At 46.0% G+C, this 21,622-nt stretch overlaps 3 protein-coding genes and 1 non-coding gene across 5 annotated transcripts; 1 reads left to right on the forward strand and 3 right to left on the reverse strand.

Moving 5' to 3' along the window:
- The first annotated feature begins 5,597 nt into the window (after nucleotides 1-5,597).
- LOC117192391 (microcephalin-like) lies at nucleotides 5,598-18,200 on the forward strand. Of its 2 annotated transcripts, none has more exons than XM_033397068.1 (9): nucleotides 5,598-5,852; nucleotides 5,993-6,245; nucleotides 6,304-6,525; nucleotides 6,594-6,786; nucleotides 14,301-14,441; nucleotides 14,506-14,600; nucleotides 14,661-16,302; nucleotides 16,683-16,901; nucleotides 17,054-17,169. In XM_033397068.1, exons 1-9 carry the CDS (start codon nucleotides 5,669-5,671, stop codon nucleotides 17,066-17,068), a joined length of 2,964 nt encoding a protein of 987 aa, XP_033252959.1. In that variant the 5' UTR covers nucleotides 5,598-5,668; the 3' UTR covers nucleotides 17,069-17,169. The 2 variants fall into 2 exon arrangements, with proteins under 2 accessions (XP_033252959.1, XP_033252958.1); XM_033397067.1 differs by having other exon boundaries at nucleotides 5,599-5,852; nucleotides 16,954-18,200.
- LOC117192392 (zinc transporter ZIP11-like) lies at nucleotides 8,000-10,052 on the reverse strand. The gene has a single exon (XM_033397069.1). It carries the CDS (start codon nucleotides 9,516-9,518, stop codon nucleotides 8,496-8,498), a length of 1,023 nt encoding a protein of 340 aa, XP_033252960.1. The 5' UTR covers nucleotides 9,519-10,052; the 3' UTR covers nucleotides 8,000-8,495.
- On the reverse strand, nucleotides 17,873-21,487 carry LOC108159013 (elongation factor 1-alpha 1). Its single transcript, XM_017291887.2, has 2 exons — nucleotides 21,381-21,487; nucleotides 17,873-19,839 (listed from the first exon to the last, which is right to left on the reverse strand). Exon 2 carries the CDS (start codon nucleotides 19,820-19,822, stop codon nucleotides 18,431-18,433), a length of 1,392 nt encoding a protein of 463 aa, XP_017147376.2. The 5' UTR covers nucleotides 19,823-19,839; nucleotides 21,381-21,487; the 3' UTR covers nucleotides 17,873-18,430.
- LOC117194225 lies at nucleotides 20,386-20,458 on the reverse strand. The gene has a single exon (XR_004474791.1). It is a non-coding gene; the product is annotated as a small nucleolar RNA snR61/Z1/Z11 (small nucleolar RNA).
- Nucleotides 21,488-21,622: the final 135 nt, after the last annotated feature.

The raw sequence follows: 21,622 nt of genomic DNA on the forward strand, positions 1-21,622 counted from the left end.
GACACAACTTGTGTGTGCCCGATAGTGCCTTGTTTCCCTTCAACCTCAATATCTCTGTCGCGTAGACCTCCTGTTGAATGCTGCGAACGAGATGAATTAAAGCGTTGTCGAGCTCCTGCACACTCAGTGGTCCAGACAGTTTGTCCCCTTTGGCTTGAATGTTATGTATAAACCGTAGAACATATGCCATGACTGATATTAACCTGTCGTATGAGGACGAGTTTTGGATGAAGGCTTCTGGAGCCTCCGAGACTTGCACAGCATTTTGGAACAAAACTGATGGTTTCTCCTCGATTATAGTCCTGTCGATGTCCTGACTGGGAACTCCGTTTGCCGGCCATTGGCTTTCCGGCTGCTGTAGCCATGATGGTCCAGACCACCATAATGGATGTACTGCTAACTCTTGTGGTGTTAAGCCACGAGTTGCGCAGTCCGCTGGGTTTACCGCAGTAGGTACATGTCTCCACTGAGTTGATGTACTATGCTCCAAAATCTGTCCAACGCGATTTGACACAAAGGTTTGCCATCGGTGGGGATCTTCATTTATCCAAAACAAAACGATAGTAGCATCTGACCAATAGAAGGTTGCCATAGGTGGTCCTGCAGTGCGAAGTTGGTCCCGGATCCATTTTGCCAGTTTAACTGCCAGCAGCGCACCCGAAAGTTCGACTCGTGGAATTGTGATCGGTTTCGTGGGTGTGACTCGACTGCGTGCAGCTAGCAAATGAGTTTGAATCATTCCGTTTGGTAGCTCTGCACGAATATATGCACATGCTGCATACGCCAGTGAAGATCCATCGCAGAAAACATGTAGCTGTAATGACGCAAGCTCGTGGATGTTGAAGCGCAGCCATCGTGGTACTTGAATTTGCTCGACATATGGCAAGTTCTGTATGAATCCCTGCCATCTATCAAGCAGTTCGGTTGGCAGCGGTTCATCCCAGTCCAGTTGTGCTAGGCTGCCATCGTTGCGTTTGATGCGGGCCATCCATGAGTCCTTGAGTATCGCCTTCGCGGTCATGACACAGGGCGTGATGAAACCTAATGGGTCGTACAGTCGGGCGACTGTGGAAAGTAAAGAACGTTTAGTATGTGCGTGACTGATTTCAAAATTTATCTTGAACCCAAAATAGTCTTGATGTGGATGCCAATAGAGGCCTAAGGTTTTAACGGGATCTTGGTACTCAAACTCTAATAATGTCTTATGAGATAAATGGTCTGGAGGTATTTCTTGTAGCAGAGAAGCGTCATTCGCAGACCACTTTCGAAGCTCCATTCCTGCTGATCGTAAGGCTCCGATCAATTGATTTTGAATTTCTAATGCTCCTTCGCGAGTGGAAGCTCCGCTTTGTACGTCGTCCACGTATATTTCGTGTCGAAGGACCCTTTCCGCGAGTGGGTATCGGTCTCGTTCATCCTGCGCCAGTTGATGTATGACGCGAATGGCTGTGTAAGGAGCTGAAGCGGTTCCAAACGTAACTGTGTTGAGATAATACTCAGCTACTTGGTTGTGTTCGTCATGCCAAAAGATGCGTTGATATTGCGAATCCTCTGCATTCATGTCAATGCATCTATACATCTTCTGAATGTCGGCAGCAAAAACAAAACGATGGAAACGCCAATTCAGGACCACGCCGGCTAGATCGTTTTGGAGCGCTGGTCCGGTGCATAGGACGGCATTGAGCGATTTTCCGTTTGACGTTTTACAGGAGGCGTCATATACTACTCTAACCTTAGTAGTGACACTTTCCTCTTTAAATACTGCGTGATGAGGCAAGGTGCAACATGTGGACTCGATTCCATTCTCCTTGCTAATGATGCAATGCTGCTGCTCCTTGGTTGTTACTTTGGTCACCTGGCCTAGTTGAAAGTACTCCTTCATGACTTCCGAATATTTGGCGTGCAGCTCCGGCTGCCTTTGGAATCTTCGTTGAAGCATTTGGAATCGATTAATCGCGATTTGACGTGATTTGCCTAGCACCTGCGAAGGGTCAAACAAACGCTGTGGTAACCGTACCAAATACTTGCCGTTTCGTTGACGGATGAGTTCGTTTAAAATGCTCCTCGCACCATCGCTCTTCTGGTGTGAGCTGTTTTGCAGAACCGAGATGCTCCATTTCGAAGAATTTCTGGACGAGATTCTCTAGCCTGTTGTGGTGACATCTAATGGTGACAGCGTGTGAGCGTGTGGAAGTGGCTCGACCAAAGACTATCCAGCCCAGCTGGGTGTGCTGTGCAATTGGTTGGTTCTCCTTTCCTCTGCGGATATCTGAAAGCAGGATCTGTGGGATTACGTCCGCTCCCAGCAGAAGATCAATCCGTTGTGATTTGTAGAACCTGGGATCAACGAGTTCTATTCCGTTCAAATGAGGACATTGCTGCAATTTGATGGATTTTGAAGGTAATTGCGATGTAAGCGTTTTAAGTATAAACGCAGTATCAATGGTAGTACAAAACTGCGAAGTACAAGAACTTAATGCCAATTCTGTAGTGTAGGTACACCTGTTCTTGGAGGTGGTCCCAACTCCAGCAATTTCTGCCGAAATTGGATGCCGCTTGAGGTTGAGAGCCTGCACTGTGTGCTCTGTAATGAGGGTTCCTTCCCAGCCTGAATCCACTAACGCACGTACCACCGCTGATTGACCAGTGTGGGGGTTGTGGATTGTGACCAGGGCAGTGGCCAGAAGGACAGTGCTGGGTTCGTGATGCGTTGCCGTAGCGGAGACTAGTTGCGCAGAGTGTGTTCTCACAGACGAGTCGGTCGCTGCAGACTGTGGATGACCACCGGAACTAGTGTTGGGAACAACTGGGAGAGGCTGTGCAAAGCTCTGAGTAGGAAGTGGGGTCCTAGCGTAGAGTTGCGTAGGTGTAGCCCTGCCAGATGAGTCGCTCGTTGTATACTGCCAGGAGTTACCGGAACGAGCGCTATGGTTGGCTGCGTGAGGCTGTGTTGCCACCTGAGCAGGAGTTGGGAAGTGCAGCAGTGTATGGTGTCTTTGACCACACTGCGTGCAGTTCCTTTTACTGGTACATTTTGAAAGTGCATGGGAACGGCTCAGACAGTTGAGGCATGCCTTTGCATGATCGACGATGGCTTTCCTTGCAAAGCAGTCCTTGGACAAAAGGTCCGGGCAATGCCGAAGATTGTGACTGTCGCTACAGTGAGGGCAGCGAGTGTGTTCGGCAACCGCAGTCTTGGCGTGGAAACTGTTGCCCTTGTATGTTACGTTGCCAACTGACTTCTTCGGGTGCCTTTGATTGACAGGCTGCGGCACAGGTGTCCGCGTCGTGGAGTGGCCTCGGTTTTCGAACACATCGATGCTGACGAGACGGTCGTTGAGAAATGATTGTAGCTGAGAAAAGGTGGCAAGTTCGGCAGAGCTACCGAGATGGAGCTCCCAAGCTTGCAGTGTCGTGCTTGGCAGTCTGGAAGTGAGATGATGAGCCATCCAATGCTGAACATCTAGATTCTTGAAAGCATTGAGACAAACCGTCGCAACATTAAGCATATGTTTTATATCAGCAGACTGCTCCTTTGTCAACTGTGGCAAGTCATACAAACCGTTCATATGGTACATAAACTGCAGCCGTTTGTTGTCGTATCGCTTGAGGACGAGACTCCAAGCTGTTGCATAGTTATTTCCCGCAAGCGCCATCTGCTGAATATCCTCGTCGCGATCCGAGGGAAGAGCTTGCTTCAGGAAATGAAACCTTTGGACGTCGGACAGTTTCTGGTTGTTATGGATGAGTTGAACAAATGCATCGTGAAATGCCGGCCAATCCACAAACTTGCCTGTAAAAGTCGGTACAGGTAGCTTGGGCAATTGCACTGATGATACAGATGGATTTGCTTTCTCCGGATTCTGCTGTACCGGTGGTGCTCTTGGACATACATTTTCGTAGGCTTCTGATATGATGCTGAATGCCGTTGTATAGTCTTCATCAAAGCGAAAGGCCACTTCGCTGGACACATAACTATGCGTACTTGGACATCGAAGTATTAGCAAACGTTGATGATTTTGCTCAAATTCACCTAAGAACCGTTGCAAAGTTTGTAAGCGCGTTTGAAAATAAGCTTTTGTTTTCCGATCTGCGCCATCCTTTCTGAAATTACGCACTGTTTGATTAACCCTCGCAATGAGATTTGTCTGAATAACACTGAGATTGTCGATCTCCACCTGAGGATCGGCTTCGAGGTCGTGGGACTCGGCTGTTGACATGTTGTTGTTATATGTGTATGTACCTTTCTCACCCTTAGTTGCACTCTCTTTGACCTTGTACAAAATACCCACAACGAAACACTTACTCTGGTACTCGGGAGTGCTTCTCTTTGCTTAAAGCGTAGCCTAAGAGAACTTGCAAGTCGTTGTTGTTGGTGTTGTCCGAGCGGAGAGCAGAAACTGTGCTACTGTGAGCGTTGAGTTGAGGCCTTGTGTCTAGAGATGATGTGCAGCAACAAAACGCTCGTTGGTCTCTTGGTCTCTGCTTTGCACGAGAGAGAGGCTGCTGTCTGACCGTCGGCTTGTGTTGTTGTTGTGTGCTACTGTCCAGGCACAGAGGTATCGTCTGGTCTTCTTTGTCCCTGCTTCGTGCGAGAGATAGCGGCTGTTGGATAAACCGTTGGTTTGCGTTGTGTTTGCCGTTTACAGTTGCAGCCGGTAAAATATGATTTTATTTGTACATTTAACTGAACGCGGAACGAGGTAGAATCATATGCGTATAGTAAGAATTAAACGCGGTTCCCCTCATGGGCCACCAAAAATGTTGTGAAATCCTCGATACGAGATTTCAATGTTGAGCAGAAATGCTCTGGGGAATCTTTGCGTTTAATAATGTACTACACGATATAGACAATTCGAGATTTATTCATTTGGACTTCAATCAACTTAAACTTTAATCTTAATCGCGTATAGAGTACAATGTAATGGGTAATACGGGTTTAAGCGCGGCCGGCTGCAACTGCTAATTGTCGTTGTGATTTCGTCGAAACGCGAACGAAGACTCTTCATGGTGATCGGAAACGAGGTTACGCCGCCCTAGCATGAAACGACGCCGTTCTCCGAGTGGGCAATCGCAGTTAGAGCGCTGTCACTCTCTTTGTAGTTTAACCCTTAGAAAACCGTCCAGATATATTAATATTTAAATTTTATGCAGCCATTAATAATTTTTCTTCAACATTTTTAGTTATATTAAAATGTTCTTTTACATAATATATAAAGATTACTTCTAATTCTGTGGTATTTTTTGTATATGCTTTTTATAATTTTGTTGTTGTCGGGACATAAGGGTTAAGAATATATCAAAAAATTCGTCCGTGAACAACCTTCATCATCAACAAGCATGCATGCACTGACGATAAGGGACAACACGAACGAACTTCGGCTCCCGACGAGACCACCTTGTATAATTGCATCATGCATGGGACAACACGAACGAACTTCGGCTCCCGACGAGACCATCTTGTATAATTGCATCATGGACGAGACCACCTTGTATAATTGCATCATGGCCTGAACAGTATGTTTCGGTATATTTCTGACGGTCGGACGGTATATTTTATCGATGTATTAATCGAAACGAGACGCTGTGTTTGTTAATTTGTGCAGTAAATTTTAATTATTTATTTTGTATTAAATAAAGTCCGCACGTGCGGAAACCCCTGCAGACCATGGATAAATTCGTGCAACGCAAACCCTCATGGAAAACAAAAACTTACGAGGCGGTCGTCGCCAAAGCAGCGCAGAAAACGCAGAGACTGCAACATCATGCGGCACCAGTGCGTCGTCCGTTGCAGGAGCACCCGGCTTCGAATGTCACCCCGAAGCATCTGAATCAGCCTCAGAACACAGCAGGTAGGCTCTGTATTTTTGTTGTAATATTTAGTAATCTTTTTGGATACGGTGCTATCAAAATTAGTAGTAACTAAAATATAAACAGGCAATGTGGCAAAAAGATCCAGAAATCGCTAACCAAATTTGTTCTTCTTGGATAGATACCATGCGGGCCTCGGAGAAGATGCCGGACGTACACACTAGTGCAAAAAAAACGTCCCAACCTTCTCCCGTGGCCCGCCCGATCGTTTCGCAACCGATGACTCTACGTTCTATCAGCCAAGGGCCTTCTGTGGAGACAAAAAATAATGTGACAACGACCACGTCTAGGCCGGCTGGACCCTGGGCACGTCTACAGAATGATATCAACAGCCCCAGCGCTTCACTACGAGTGCGTGCCATTCGCGCTCTAAAGTAAGTAGTACCTCCATCAACGTGCTAGAGAAATTTATTTCCTTTTTTTGTCCTGCAGAAGTCCCACCAGAAACGCATACAATGTGTTTGATGTGCCGCATACCGAACAGAGTATCATCTCTGCTGACGAGCGTACTCTCAAGGCACCGCTTTCCCTCCAGGAGGTCATGAGCTCCGTTGTAGTCTACGTGGATGTGCGTTCCGGCAACGACAATCGTTCCGATGGTGTCAAAACGATCATAGCCGACATGGGGGCTCAGATCAACGATCGTCTTCTGCGGTGAGTACATCGCTTCGATCCCAGGTTGAATTTCCAGCTGAAAGCCAGTTCTCGATCTTTTTCCATAGAAACACCACGCATGTGATCTTCAAGGATGGTCTACTCTCGACTTACAAAAAGGCCATGGAGTGGAAAATACCGGTTGTCTCAGTATTGTGGCTTGAGGGCTGCAAGTCGCAACGAAGGGTTTGCGAACCCGAAAAGTTTCCCATCACTAGCATGCACAAATATGAATTTCCTGAGCTCTACGGCAAGATAACGGTGAGTGAAGATTACTTTTTGGGCGTCGAATACTTAGATAACAAGCTTTTGGTTGGTTCCCTCCTCCATTTGATATCTATTCCGAGACAGCCCCGTATGCTCCCAACTTTATCAATCAAAATTGTCAGCCAAAAGGTCGACGTGCTATTTGCAAGATATTTGTGAGGCGGGGGAAAGTTAATAGAGCGAAACTCGGAGGTAATCAATAATTATACCCGATACTCAAAATGAGTATTGGGGTATATTAGATTTGTGGTGAAAATGGATGTGTGTAACGTCCAGAAGGAATCGTTTCCGACCCCATAAAGTATATATATTCTTGATCAGCATCAATAGCCGAGTCGATTGAGCCCTGTCTGTCTGTCCGTCTGTCCGTCCGTCCGTCTGTCCGTCCCTATTAGCGCCTAGTGCTCAAAGACTATAAGAGCTAGAGCAACGATGTTTTGGTTCAAGACTTCTGTGATATGTCACTGCTACAAAAATATTTCAAAACTTCGCCCCGCCCACTTCCGCCCCCACAAAGGACGAAAATCTGTGGCATCCACATTTTTAAAGATACGATAAAACCAAAAACGCAGAATCGTAGAGGATGACTATATGTTTTAGAATGTAAGATCTCAACCAGATCGTATAATTATTATAGCCAGAATCAAGAAAACAATTTCATTTTTTTCTCGCCTTGTCCTTGGTATCCACACTCCTTATATATCGGACCGAGACGAGTTTGTTTCAAAATTTCGCCACACCCCCTTCCGCCCCCGCAAAGGATGAAAATCTGGGGATATTCACAAATCTCAGAGACTATTAACGCTAGAGTAACCAAATTTGATATCCGCACTCCTGTTAGATTTCACTATAAAACGTATATCTCTTAATTTCGCCCCACCCCCTTCCGCCCTGACTGTTGCTCCGTGACACTTTTGAATATACATCGAAATGATTATTTAATCCAAAGAAATACCGAAGCAACGCGGGCCATCGGCCGTCTGAAATTGCACGTACCCCAAACATAGAGCGCCGACTATTGGGAAATCTTCGTGTCTGACAGATTCTTATCAGTGACAACCATTGTCAAGCGGTTTGTTGGTGCCGTGCGTTATCTACTTTAATTTGCGCGAGGTCTGAGTCGCTGCTTATCATATGTATCGTAGGGCCAGGGCCAGAAAGTTGAACGGGCCAAGGAAGCCTGTCCAGGAGAGATGAGAGGAGCTGATCGTTTGCATACATTAAGTTTTATTGCTTAAATGTTAGACGGTTTAAAAACATACGAGTCACTGGACGCTGCTGACAACTTAAAACCTAATTCTCATGCACGTCTGTTTGTATTCTTTCCGAGAATAGTACAACAAATCTTCACGTCATTTACATAACTCGCTGGAATGCGTTCGTAGATGCAGATGCACTGCAGCCCAGTCGTCAGGCATATTTATAGAACATTAAACTCTAAGTTAGATTATTAGATTCACGATTCACGGGAAACTGCTTGCTGGGTGGCGCGAGGCAGGAGAAACGTTCCACGTAGCGCTACCTGGGCCAAAGTGCCTCTGAGATTTTTACAATGCTGCATGCACGCACATGCGAGTCTGGTTCTATTTACATAAAAGGAATAAGCGTTAAGTACAATGGAATCCTTGCATTACACTATTTTGTAAGTCCTGCGGTGGCGATGCGAGGCAGGCATTTTGTAGTTTAGGTATGGGATGCCCCTCTCATGAGAGCGCCACCTCAAGGCACATCATTATCAGAAATCCAGATACAGTGCCCCACGTGGCAATCGTTCCATTTCCGCTGGCATGGGCCTCCGGCAGGATGTCGTCCGACACAATGTAGATCATGGCTCCGGCCGCAAACGACAGAGCATACGGCAGGATCAGGTTGGCAAACGTCACCGCCACGGCGCCCAGCACACCAAAGATGGGCTCCACCATCCCGGACAACTGTCCGTACCATAGCGCCCGGCCCACACTGAAGCCGGCGGCATGCAGGGGTAGACTGACGGCCAAACCCTCCGGAAAGTTTTGAATCCCAATGCCAATGGCCAGGTTGCGGGCGCTCTCGAACGTGGATGAGTTGGAGGTGCCGATAGCTCCGAAGCACACGCCCACCGCCAGTCCCTCGGGAATGTTGTGCACGGTGATGGCCACCACCAGCAGCATGATGCGCTTCCATTGCGAGAGTGCCTCCTGGGCGCGCTTCTCCTCCTCGGTGGTGGTGTAGGTGCACTGCTCCATCTCGTTGATGCTGCCCTTCTTGCGGCGACGGGACTCTCCGCTGTGCTGCACGCTCAAACAGTCGGAAAAGCTTTCCAGACTCTTTGAAGCGAGGCGCTCGCCATTCCCATTACGCTTCAGGTCCTCGATGGCAATGTCCGCCTTGTCCTTGCTCGACTGCGTCATCTGAATCATCATTTTGGTGCTGTTCAGACCCAAATAAGACATCAGCTTGTCGCAGCCGTAGACGAAAAAGGATCCGAGCAGAAATCCACCGGCCACGGTTACAAACGAGTACACTCCGTACAGGTGCGAGCTCTCGGCCATTTCGATAGCCGGCTTGAGCAGGGACCAGAACGAGGCGGCAATCATCACGCCAGCCGCAAAGCCAAGGGCCGCGTCCAGCGACCTTCTCTGCGTACCGCGGACAAATATCACAAGGGCGGCACCGGCGGCCGGCAGTCCCCAGGTGAGCAGGGTACCCAACAGGGCCTGAGTTACGGGTCCGTAGACGGGAATCATTATGTGCTTCTGTGCTAGTCGCTGCCTGGTATTGTGATTGGATCTACCTTGTCGCGCTTCTATAAATTGGGTATGTACGCGTTGCGGTTGAGGCGACACTTATCGGAGTACTGGCAGTTGGGAAAACAAGTTTTTTAATTGTTTCCCTAGCTGTCGCTCCACTGCCAGAATCTTCTTGTCTGTTAATTGTTTACTTTCTCGTACAACAGATGCACACGCCCTCGAGCCAAAGTGCCACGTTCCGTGCACTGATTCGTGTCTAGTATTTCAGCAGAATAAACAAAGGGCTTGCAGCTGGTGAACCGAACATTAATAGCGTAGTTTTGTTTTATAAATTTCCTCCTGTGGCGTAGTCCAGTCTTGAATGGGTGAGCACTTGTTGCTTATCGCTCACTCGACGAAGCCTCCCGGAACAGACGTGTGTGTTGACAAGAATTTAAATGGGAATGCGTAATACTGTTGGGTTTACTTAGTTTAAGAGAAGAACTAATTGAGCGCAGAGGAGTGGGAATGACTGAGCTGACAGCGCTGCCAAGAGCAATTTTTATAGGGCAGCCCCGGCTGAGAGGCTGGCAGCTGTAAAGCTATCGATAGTATCGTAGCTGTCTGCTCTATGTATATCGTCTCTGTATATACCGGCACTAACCATACAGTATATAGATGTGCCAGTTCATACAACGAAAGCGTCACACACTGGCTAGCGCGTTCAGTACCCCAGAGTGACGTCATCATGAGAGAGAGCGCAGAGAGAACATCTTTGCATGTGTTAGTACACACGCAATATGTTTCGCCAAAAATATGTGATTGTATGCTTTTTCAGATTTTTTTTAACTCTCTCAGGTCTGGTTCTGTTTTGCCACCAGCATGTTTTAGTGTATGGGTGCACATGCATTCTCACGTGTTTTGCGTGTGTGTTTAGTATTGCTGGCCGCTAGAACTGAAATTTGAGTTTGGTTCTTGTTTTGGGTCTTTTGATGGACTGACCTACCGCCACAAAATAAATGAAGAACGGGCAGGGGGTGGGGGTATGGTACACTAGGGCGCGGGAAATGAAATAAAAGCTGTTATTTGTTTGATTTATACCACAAAATATAAAATATTACAATAATATAATTACACATTTATTTCCTTATTTTAAACAGGTTTATTATAAATTATAAAAATTATGCAAACGCCGTCGGTTCTCGACTTTTTTGTTTATTATAACTAAAACAATGATGTATCTAAATATACAATATAAGAAAAAATATATATATACTTAAATAAATATGCATAAATATAAATGGAATTGGTTTTACATATATTTCAAATCAATTGTAAATCGCGCGCTTTCCGACGGGAATCTGCAAAGCAAAATTTAGAAGCCGGTCGCACCTTGAATACTCTCATTTACAATACCCATAAATTTTCTAATTCAATTATAAAATATCTTATGTACATACATATGTACATAAATATTAAAGTTTATTACATTCGTATATTTTATTTTGATATATTTAATCGGCATTTCGAGACAAAGTCTCACAAATTCAATTTAAAACGAGGGGGAACGTTGTGAGTTGCTGCGGACACCGCAACTCTACAGTTATACCCGATACTAAGTCAGTATGGCTCTCCTCCGGCAGACGCATCTAATGTTAAACGACACGACAAAGAGTGCGTGCGAGAGAGACAGAAAATCAGTCTGAGCGTGACATCGGGGGATGCGTAGCCACTGCAAATTGATTTGTTCCTTTTGGCTGATCCGATCTGATCCAGATTCAGCAATCTGATAGATATGGTCATTATCTATGATTCTGCGTTTTTAGTTTTCTCGAATGTGCAATATTGTGGATGCAACAGATTTTCGTCTTTTGTGGGGGCGGAAGGGGGTGGGGCGAAATTCTGAGGTATACGTTTTATAGTGAGATCTAACAGAAGTGCGGATACCAAATTTGGTTACTCTAGCCTTAATAGTCTCTGAGATCTGTGGATGCCCCAGATTTTCGTCCTTTGCGGGGGCGGAAGGGGGTGTGGCGAAATTTGGACACGAAACGGTCAAGGTCCGATATCACAGGAGTGTGGATACCAAATTTGGTTGCTCTGGCTCTTATAGGTTCTGAGATCCTTGAACTCATATTTTGCAATTGGCAAAACCGACCATGAAACCTGTGTGTTAGAAAGAGACAGAGCGAGAAAGAATGAAATTGTTTTCTTGATTCTGGCTATAATAATTATACGATCTGGTTGAGATTTTACACTCTAGAACACATTGTCATCCACTACGATTCTGCGTTTTTGGTTTTATCGTATCTTTAAAAATGTGGATGCCACAGATTTTCGTCTTTTGTGGGGGCGGAAGTGGGCGGGGCGAAGTTTTGAAATATTTTTGTAGCAGTGACATATTACAGAAGTCTGGACCCAAAACATCGTTGCTCTAGCTCTTATAGTCTTTGAGCACTAGGCGCTGAAGGGGACGGACAGACGGACGGACAGACGGACAGACAGACAGGGCTCAATCGACTCGGATATTGATGCTGATCAAGAATTTATATATACTTTATGGGGTCGGAAACGATTCCTTCTGGACGTTACACACATCCACTTTTACCACAAATCTAATATACCCCAATACTCATTTTGAGTATCGGGTATAAAAAAGAACATAGCTCGCAAATAACTGTTGACACTTTCGGCGTGTCTGATAAAAACCTCTCATTGACGGACACATTGAGAAAATGGACTGAAAAGACCCGATCAATTCTGTTTTTGCTCAACTCGCTCTTCGCTCAAGCAAAGACCGATTTTTTCACTTCTCTTTTGTTCCTGTTTTTCACTGAGCATCTTGTCGCGAGTGAACGAACAAAGTGTCTTTTGCGTATGTATGCGTGCTTGTACGTGTGATGCTTATGGCAACTATCAATTTTTGTGAACTCAATACGGTTTGACTATTGGAGCTTAAAATGAATCGTGAGAAGCAAAACGAAAATGTTCGTTTGCCAATTTTGCAAATAAATATACATATTACAATACAATAGCCCAAAAGATGCGGAAAACATGAATAAATAAACATATACACGTCCGTCCGTCCGTCTGTCCGTCCCCTTCAGCGCCTAGTGCTCAAAGACTATAAGAGCTAGAGCAACGATGTTTTGGATCCAGACTTCTGTGATATGTCACTGCTACAAAAATATTTCAAAACTTCGCCCCGCCCACTTCCGCCCCCACAAAGGACGAAAATCTGTGGCACCCACATTTTTAAAGATACGATAAAACCAAAAACGCAGAATGTAAGATCTCAACCAGATCGTATAATTATTATAGCCAGAATCAAGAAAACAATTTCATTCTTTCTCGCTCTGTCTCTCTCTAACACACAGGGTTTATGGTCGGTTTTGCCAATTGCAAAATATGAGTTCAAGGATCTCAGATTATAGGTTATAGATTATAGCCAGAGCAACCAAATTTGGTATCCACACTCCTGTGATATCGGACCTTGACCGTTTCGTGTCCAAATTTCGCCCCACCCCCTTCCGCCCCCACAAAGCACGAAAATCTGTTGCATCCACAATATTGCACATTCGAGAAAACTAAAAACGCAGAATCATAGATAATGACCATATCTATCAGATTGCTGAATCTGGATCAGATCGGATAATTTTTGTAGCCAAAAGCAAGAAATCAATTTGCAGTGGCTACGCAGCGCCCTACGTCACGCTCAGACTGATTTTCTGTCTCTCTCGCACGCACTCTTTGTCGTGTCATACTGACTTAGTATCGGGTATAACTGTAGAGTTGCGGTGTCCGCAGCAACTCACAACGTTCCCCCTCGTTTTTCTTATATTGTATATTTAGATACATCATTGTTTTAGTTATAATAAACAAAAAAGTCGAGAACCGACGGCGTTTGCATAATTTTTATAATTTATAATAAACCTGTTTAAAATAAGGAAATAAATGTGTAATTATATTATTGTAATATTTTATATTTTGTGGTATAAATCAAACAAATAACAGCTTTTATTTCATTTCCCGCGCCCTAGTGTACCATACCCCCACCCCCTGCCCATTCTTCATTTATTTTGTGGCGGTAGGTCAGTCCATCAAAAGACCCAAAACAAGAACCAAACTCAAATTTCAGTTCTAGCGGCCAGCAATACTAAACACACACGCAAAACACGTGAGAATGCATGTGCAGAACCAGACCTGAGAGAGTTCAAAAAAATCTGAAAAAGCATACAATCACATATTTTTGTCGAAACATATTGCGTGTGCACTAACACATGCAAAGATGTTCTCTCTGCGCTCTCTCTCTCATGATGACGTCACTCTGGGGTACTGAACGCGCTAGCCAGTATGTGAGGCTTTCGTTGTATGAACTGGTTAGTGATACCGGCCTATACCTGGTGATGGGAATTTTTCGAACGATGATTTCTTTGGCGTCTGTTTGATCTTCCCACAACTATAATTTTTGTTGGACGGACATCTACTTTAGTTGAATAAATGAATTGTTATTAAAACCTTATTCTTAAAAAAACCCATAAAATATCGATGACCGGAGAGTATCTTCCCTTCTTGACAGCCAGTGAGCGCTCAAGAGATAAGCGCTAAAAAGATTAAACAAAGCCAGTAACGGCACTGATATCACGTAGTTATAAACAAATAAAACAGTGTTTTTAGCCATCGTGTGACTGACAGAGTCAGTTGCGCCAGCATCCGCCGCAGCAGGAACAATAACAAAGAGGGCATGAGCTCCATGACCGACCGCACTCATTTATTTATCAACTCTTAAATCCTTTGCAGCGTGTTCGGTGCATGCAACCGGGCTCGGAACTTGCCATACGTCCGTCAAGACGCCCAGTAACTCCCACATCATCGAAGGAGAATGGCCCAGGATCGGGCAGCAAGCGAACTGCCTTGGGAACTCCAACCACAACGGCAAAGGTACGATCGTAAGGAAAACGCCACAGTAATCCTGTTTAACCCTAGTACTTTTGTTGCTTTGCAGAATGACATCAGCCGCTTCTTTAAGGCACTTAACCACAACAAGCAAATTGCCGGAGAAGCCGCGGTCGAGTCGCCAGCCACTAAAATACTCAACAGGTTAGTTAGGGCTTGTCATCTTTTGAAATTGATGTCCCATAACCGATTCAATTTCCACAGGATAGCCAATGGCAGCTATACGCCAGTTTCTCAGCGTCCATCTCCCTTGCAAGCTGGGGATAGATTTCAAGTGCAAGAAAAACCTCATGACAGTGGTGAAAAACTGCAGGCCCAGAAGATTTTGAACTTTAATGAGAAGCCAGGCAGCGATGAGCAGCAGCCTGCCAAACCACAGCACCGCCGTAGCACTGCAGAGGCCTCTCCTGTGGCCACGCCAGTACGCACCAGTCGTCGACGCAGCTCTGCACATATTTCCATGACCAGCAATGCGGATGCTTCTCAGCCTCCTCAGCCAGAGCAACGGGTGACTCGCCGACGCAGCTCTGCACATATTCCGCTGGTAAGAAATCAGGATGATGTTCCGCCGCCTCTAGAGCCACGCACGAAGCTTGGCTGCAGCTCAGCTCACAATCCCATGACAAGCATTACGGAGGCTGCTTCAGAGACAGAGCCACGAATGACACGTCGCCGCAGTTCGGCTCATATTCTCACGACTATTAATGTGGATGATCCTCCGCCTGCAGAGGCAGAGCCACGTCTGAAGCATCGCCGCAGCTCAGCCCACATTCCCATGGCCAGCAATACGGTTGCAGTTGCGCCTCCACAGCCAGATTTACGAATGACACGTCGTCGCAGCTCATTTTTTCAGGCTGCCAAGGAGCCTCTGGAATTGACCCCGCAAAATGTATTTGCATCGATTGCCGAGGAGCTGGCCCCAATACATGAGGACAAGAGTTCGATTGCCGAAGAACCTGCAGGAGATGCAACCGAGTCAAATTGTCAGACCAAAATGGACGAGCGCATGGCAGATGCAAAAATCCTTAACAAAACCGATTTCGTGCAACATTCTCTGGAAATAAGCGTTGGAAATCCTTCTCCGTCGAGAGTTCTTTATCAGGCGGACAAGCGAGGCACCCTGTACACCTCAGAGCGTATGGACATCAGCAAGGAATTCCAGGACGTGAATTTGACTGCCAGGAAATCGATGTCCAATGTGACTATGCAAACGTCCACACTCTTAGATGAGCACTCGACCCCGCCGATGTTCAGCTCGACTCGCCTGCCAACCAGCAGGTCCAGCACCACCGTAAATCGAAGGCGCACCCTATTCAACTTGGACATGGAGGTGATTAACGAGAACATAAACAGGTTGAACTCATCCCATCGACTGTCGCTGCTGCTGGCCAATCAGGCCGAGTTGGGGGAGTGCGGCAAATCAGTTGTGACGGCAGAAAAATCTCGGTCGGAGGAGAATCCCTCGAATGAACCAAAAAGGCGTCTACTATTCACGCCCAACGAAGTGGTGGTGACCTCACCCCCAAAGACAAATAAAAAACAGCGCTTAAGCTTTAGTGGAAACAATGCATCCACCCAGTCGAGGAAAAAGCGTCGTCGTTCATTGGCCGTTCCCGCCTGCCCTTCCTCCGAATCCAGCTGCCTTAGTGCTCATGTTGATCGTGAAAGCACCGACAAATTTCTCACCCCCGATGGATCTCTAAATAACGCTAACGACATTGATACTTCCTCCGGAATGAATGTAGCAGGAGTGGAGAAATCGGCGACCAGCAAACGCCGCTCACGTGTAATCCGCACACTGGTTCACACGAACATGCATCAGGGGCAGGTCCAGGGGATTCAAAAGGTTGGTAACACTGTGGAGACACCAACTGAGCCCTAACCTTGGTAGCCTAACCTCTGTAGTACGAGTTGGGTGGATAAACATAAACTCCCACTAACGCCCAACTTTAGTCAGTAGAATATATAATACTATACTATAATACTAATGTAGCTTAGCTCTGTTTGTAAGTTCTCGTTAATATGCATATTCAATAACCATTAATCGGCCATAATAATTATTTATGAAACATAAACAACACGCAGTAAATTTGCAGCAACCTTCACCTTCATTTGTAATACTCATTTCCCACACTCAAATAAACCGTTTCCGTATCCATATCATAATCCCCGGGGCCCTCTTTAATCTTACCCCAAATCAACTGAATTCGTTGCCTTCAACCTTAGGCCATACGGAAGTTGCGTAGAATGCGGCTGGATCCCACTGTGACCAATCGGACCACTCATTTGGTTAGCGTGGAGCCGCGCCGCACGTTGAATCTGCTTCGCGGACTCATGCGTGGCGTCTGGATAGTCAACTTCGGATGGATCCAGGACTCGCTGAATGCCGGCAAATGGTTAAATGAAGAGAAATACGAATTGAAGAAGTTCTCGCGTGCCATTGAGGTGAGTCTAGTGAAGAGCGTGAAGAGCTAGTAACTCCCTCTTCTCAAATCAGATTTGCCGCACTGAGCGACAGGCCTTTGGCATCCACTATCACTGCGAGCTGTTCCGCTACATGGAACCCTTCTATGTGTCCTCCCTTTGCCGGCCCATAGAGTTCAACAACATGAAGGAGCTACTGCTGCTCGGCGGCGCCAAGATGACGGAGAATCGCTTTAAGGCAAAGTACATTATTGGCGACAAACGACGGGTCGTGGACGATCGCATTTATCTGACGCCCTATTGGGTGCTGGATAGCATCACTGCGATGCAAATCCAAAAGTTCGGCAAATACTTAATGAAGAGTGCCATTGTAACGCCCAGTGGCATACGGTACGAAGATCCACGGTCGCGTTCTACCCCCCGAAGCGACTACAATTTCGTAGATCCCCCACTGGTAATGGACAAATAGATAGACACTTTGTTTTGTTTTACCTTTGGCTGTTCTTCAGCCTAAAACTAAATTATCCAATGAGTTCAAAATTTACACTACAATTAGGCCATCTTTAAATTAAAACAGACAATCCATACTGTCAAGTATATTTTTCTTGATAATTGATAATCAAATATAGCCGAAAAATAATAATTAAAAATAGAACAAGTTTCATTTAATCGAAAGATTCAACAACTTTGGCCAAAGAGGATGGAAATTAATCAAATATTTAGTCTCTTCAATGGCAAAAATGTCCACTTTATTGGAACGATTGAGGTATATTGTGTTGTCAGTGTTATTTCATTCGTTTCTTGTACTTTTTAATTCGATTCAGATTCACTTTGTACTTTGAGGCATCGTCGGCAGGGCGGGCGGTGCATGGTGTGTGGAAGAAAATGCGTCTGGACTGGGAGAAAATAAAAGCTCTGCTGAAAATCAAAAAGCAACCAAAAAGATGTTGAAAGGGTTTTGTCTCGTTAAAAGAATAAATACAAAAATAGGGTTTTTATTTTTTGTAAATAAAGTTATCGCTTCTATTCTGGTTCTTTTTTTTCATGTATACAAAGTAGTTGCGTGTGTGTGCAAAAGGAGGGTAAGATAAATGATACAAATCAAAGAACAAAGGTTAATTTAATCGATATAAATGCTACGCGCGCTCGCTACTCAAGACATCTATGTCACATCATATCTATACATAGTAAACTAAAGATCGATGGAGGGAGGATGGTTGAAGGAGGAGTGGTTGTGTTTCGTGTGCGCTCCTGCCAATCCACCATCGCATTCAGGCGGCTTCGACAGCGTTCGTTGTCATTCGTATCCTGCGAAACTCTTTTCGATGGAAAAAATTAAACTTTTGCTTCTTCTGGAACTTCATCTTATCGTTCGTTTGGCTCAGGACAGGGACAGGTGTTCTTGCTATACTACTGTTGCTGTTGTGCTTGTTGCTGGTATTGTTAAGTGTGGGTTGTGTCTGCATTAGGTTGTTGATTATATGCTTTCTGCTTGCGCTTCCGCTTGTTACTGCTGCTGCTGCTAGTGTTGTTGAGTGGGAGCAAACCAGCTACTTCTTGCCCTTGGTGGCCTTCTCGGCGGCCTTGGTGACCTTGCCACCGGAGGCATCCTTGAAGTTGACAGACTTGATGACACCGACAGCAACGGTCTGCCTCATGTCACGGACAGCGAAGCGACCCAGAGGAGGGAACTCCTGGAAGGACTCCACGCACAGAGGCTTGGAGGGCACCAAGTTGACGATGGCAGCATCACCAGACTTGATGAACTTGGGGTTCTCCTCGGTGGTCTTGCCGGAACGACGGTCAACCTTCTCCTTGATCTCAGCGAACTTGCAGGCAATGTGAGCGGTGTGGCAATCCAACACTGGGGTGTAGCCGTTGGCGATCTGGCCAGGGTGGTTCAGCACGATGACCTGAGCGGTGAAGTCGGCAGCGCCCTTGGGTGGGTTGGCCTTGGAGTCGCCAGCAACGTAGCCACGACGCAGCTCCTTGACGGAGACGTTCTTAACGTTGAAGCCAACGTTGTCACCGGGAACGGCCTCGGCGAGGGCTTCGTGGTGCATCTCAACAGACTTAACCTCAGTGGTGATGTTGGCCGGGGCGAACACAACAAGGGTACCGGGCTTCAGGACACCGGTCTCCACACGACCGACGGGTACTGTTCCAATACCGCCAATTTTGTAGACATCCTGCAGGGGCAGACGCAGGGCCTTGTCGGTTGGGCGAGCTGGGGGGAGGATAGCGTCCAGAGCTTCGATGAGGGTCTTGCCGTCAGCGTTGCCATCCTTGCGCTCCACCTTCCATCCCTTGAACCAGTTCATGTTGGTAGAGGGTTCCAACATGTTGTCGCCGTGCCATCCGGAGATGGGCACGAAGGCGACGGCGGCTGGGTTGTAGCCGATCTTCTTGATGTACGAGGAGACTTCCTTCTTGATTTCCTCATAACGCGACTCGCTGTATGGTGGCTCGGACGAATCCATCTTGTTTACACCAACGATCAGCTGCTTCACACCCAGGGTGAAGGCAAGCAGGGCGTGCTCGCGGGTCTGGCCGTTCTTAGAGATACCAGCCTCGAACTCGCCAGTACCGGCAGCCACAATCAAGACAGCGCAATCAGCCTGGGAGGTACCAGTGATCATGTTCTTGATGAAATCTCTGTGGCCGGGGGCGTCGATGATGGTGACGTAGTACTTGGCAGTCTCGAACTTCCACAGAGCGATATCGATGGTGATACCACGCTCACGCTCGGCCTTCAATTTATCCAAAACCCATGCGTACTTGAAGGAGCCCTTGCCCATCTCCTGAGCCTCCTTCTCGAACTTCTCGATGGTACGCTTGTCGATACCACCGCACTTGTAGATCAAGTGACCGGTGGTCGTGGACTTGCCAGAATCGACGTGTCCAATGACGACAATGTTGATGTGAATCTTTTCCTTGCCCATGTTGGATTATAGGAGAGCTGCAGTTGTGTGTGTGTGTGGGTGAACGGGTACGGTTATGTTGGACATCGTGCAGCAGGTAGAATTTCGAAATCGGGTTCAACAGGAACGGTAACGTGGGGAAGAAACAAATGGGTAAACACATTTCGTTAGCAATTGGTTAGGAATTGTTTTATTAATTAGTTGCAGGTTTAATGGGCACAAATAATTTTCGTTGTCTACAAATAAATCCACTAATCGGCATTCGTACTTTCTACTTTTGCTTGCGTGCTGCCACTGCCACTGCGCAGCCACTCAACCTAACCTCACAATCGCCGCAAAGCCAAAACGTGTTTTTTGCTCATTGCCTGAGAGGCAGTTTGAGGTTAGGTTAGGTGCAGCGCCGCATGCGATTCAAAGTGGCGGTGGAAAAAAACAAGCTAGAGGGGGAGGAAGCAGAACAGAGACAACAAATTGTTGAACAATGAAAGTACGCATACCCGCATACACATAAATATATGTACATGCAAATTTACAACAAAAGAAACAACCTATTTATTTGAACCATTCTAAAAGCAAACTCGAGTTTTTCAGTGGTTTGGTATTTATGCTATCGTCAAAGTTCTTCAGTAGCAGAACTGAAAATAATCATCATGGTAAATCGAGTTGCTAAATTGAATAAATATGCGCAAGGAAATTTTCAGCAAATTTAATCGCGTTTGTATTCACATGAACACATGTGCCTGTCCATGCGTTCGTGTGTCATGCTCAGTTGCCGGCCGCAGCGAGCGAGGGAGAAAGCAAAGAAAAATGGCGACGACCCATACCAATGTGAATGTCCCTCTTGCAAAGGCAAATGATCGCCGCGGTGGCACGAAAAAGATAGAAAATTTTCAAGAACCGAATGCATTGCGAGTCTTTAAACCAGACCCAAGCAAGAGGTCAAACCAAATGCATCGGAAATGTGTGTGCACCTTACAACAGCTGGCAACTGGCAGCGTGCAGAGTAAGATTTTTAGAGATTTTTGCTTGTTGCTAGGAAAGATATCCGGGCACTTGAGTCACACCATGAGTCGCCATTTTGAAATTCTATGCATATAGAGAAATCGGAAAAATACGCGTGCGAAAACCACGTTTTCGCACTCTGTTTCAGCGATGTTTTGTGCTTTTACTCAGCAGAACGAGTATTAATTGATGGAGCAATTAACGGCACTAATGAACGACCCATCGATGCCACATATGCCAAGTGGGCGTGGCGAAGAAAATTACAAAAAAATTACACCATATCGCGAACTAAAATTACGGTGCAGCAAGGGTCGTTGCATTGGTCACAGCACTAATTTTCTTCAAAGTGTGCACATTGCCACGTGTTTGCTTTTCGCATCACTATGCCTCCGTCAGCACCTTTCACTTTGCCAGCCTCGTTAGAGGTTATTTTTTCAAGCACACACAAATGCACCAGAACGCACATATTTGTTTATAAATGTTCATTTACTGCAGTTTCGTTGCACATATTCACTAAATCCTCTAACATATACATGTATATACACCACATTAATTCACTTTGGATCCAGAAACTTACTCTCGAATAAATTGAATGAGATATCACAGTCTATGCGATTCCGGCGACAGACTTGAACAAAGTGAACGAGTGTTCGGCATGCCGGAAGCCAGGGAGCCTCACTGGCATTTTATTTATCGATGATATACCGTAATATACCGTCGCATTTTCAAAATATACCGTAAGTATACTGACGAGTTCATGTTTAATTATATATATTCCTCGATTTTGAAATTCCGTCGATTATAACTAGCTAGCTAAGA

Source organism: Drosophila miranda (genome assembly GCF_003369915.1).
Source record: "Drosophila miranda strain MSH22 chromosome Y unlocalized genomic scaffold, D.miranda_PacBio2.1 Contig_Y2_pilon, whole genome shotgun sequence".
NCBI lineage: Eukaryota > Metazoa > Arthropoda > Insecta > Diptera > Drosophilidae > Drosophila > Drosophila miranda.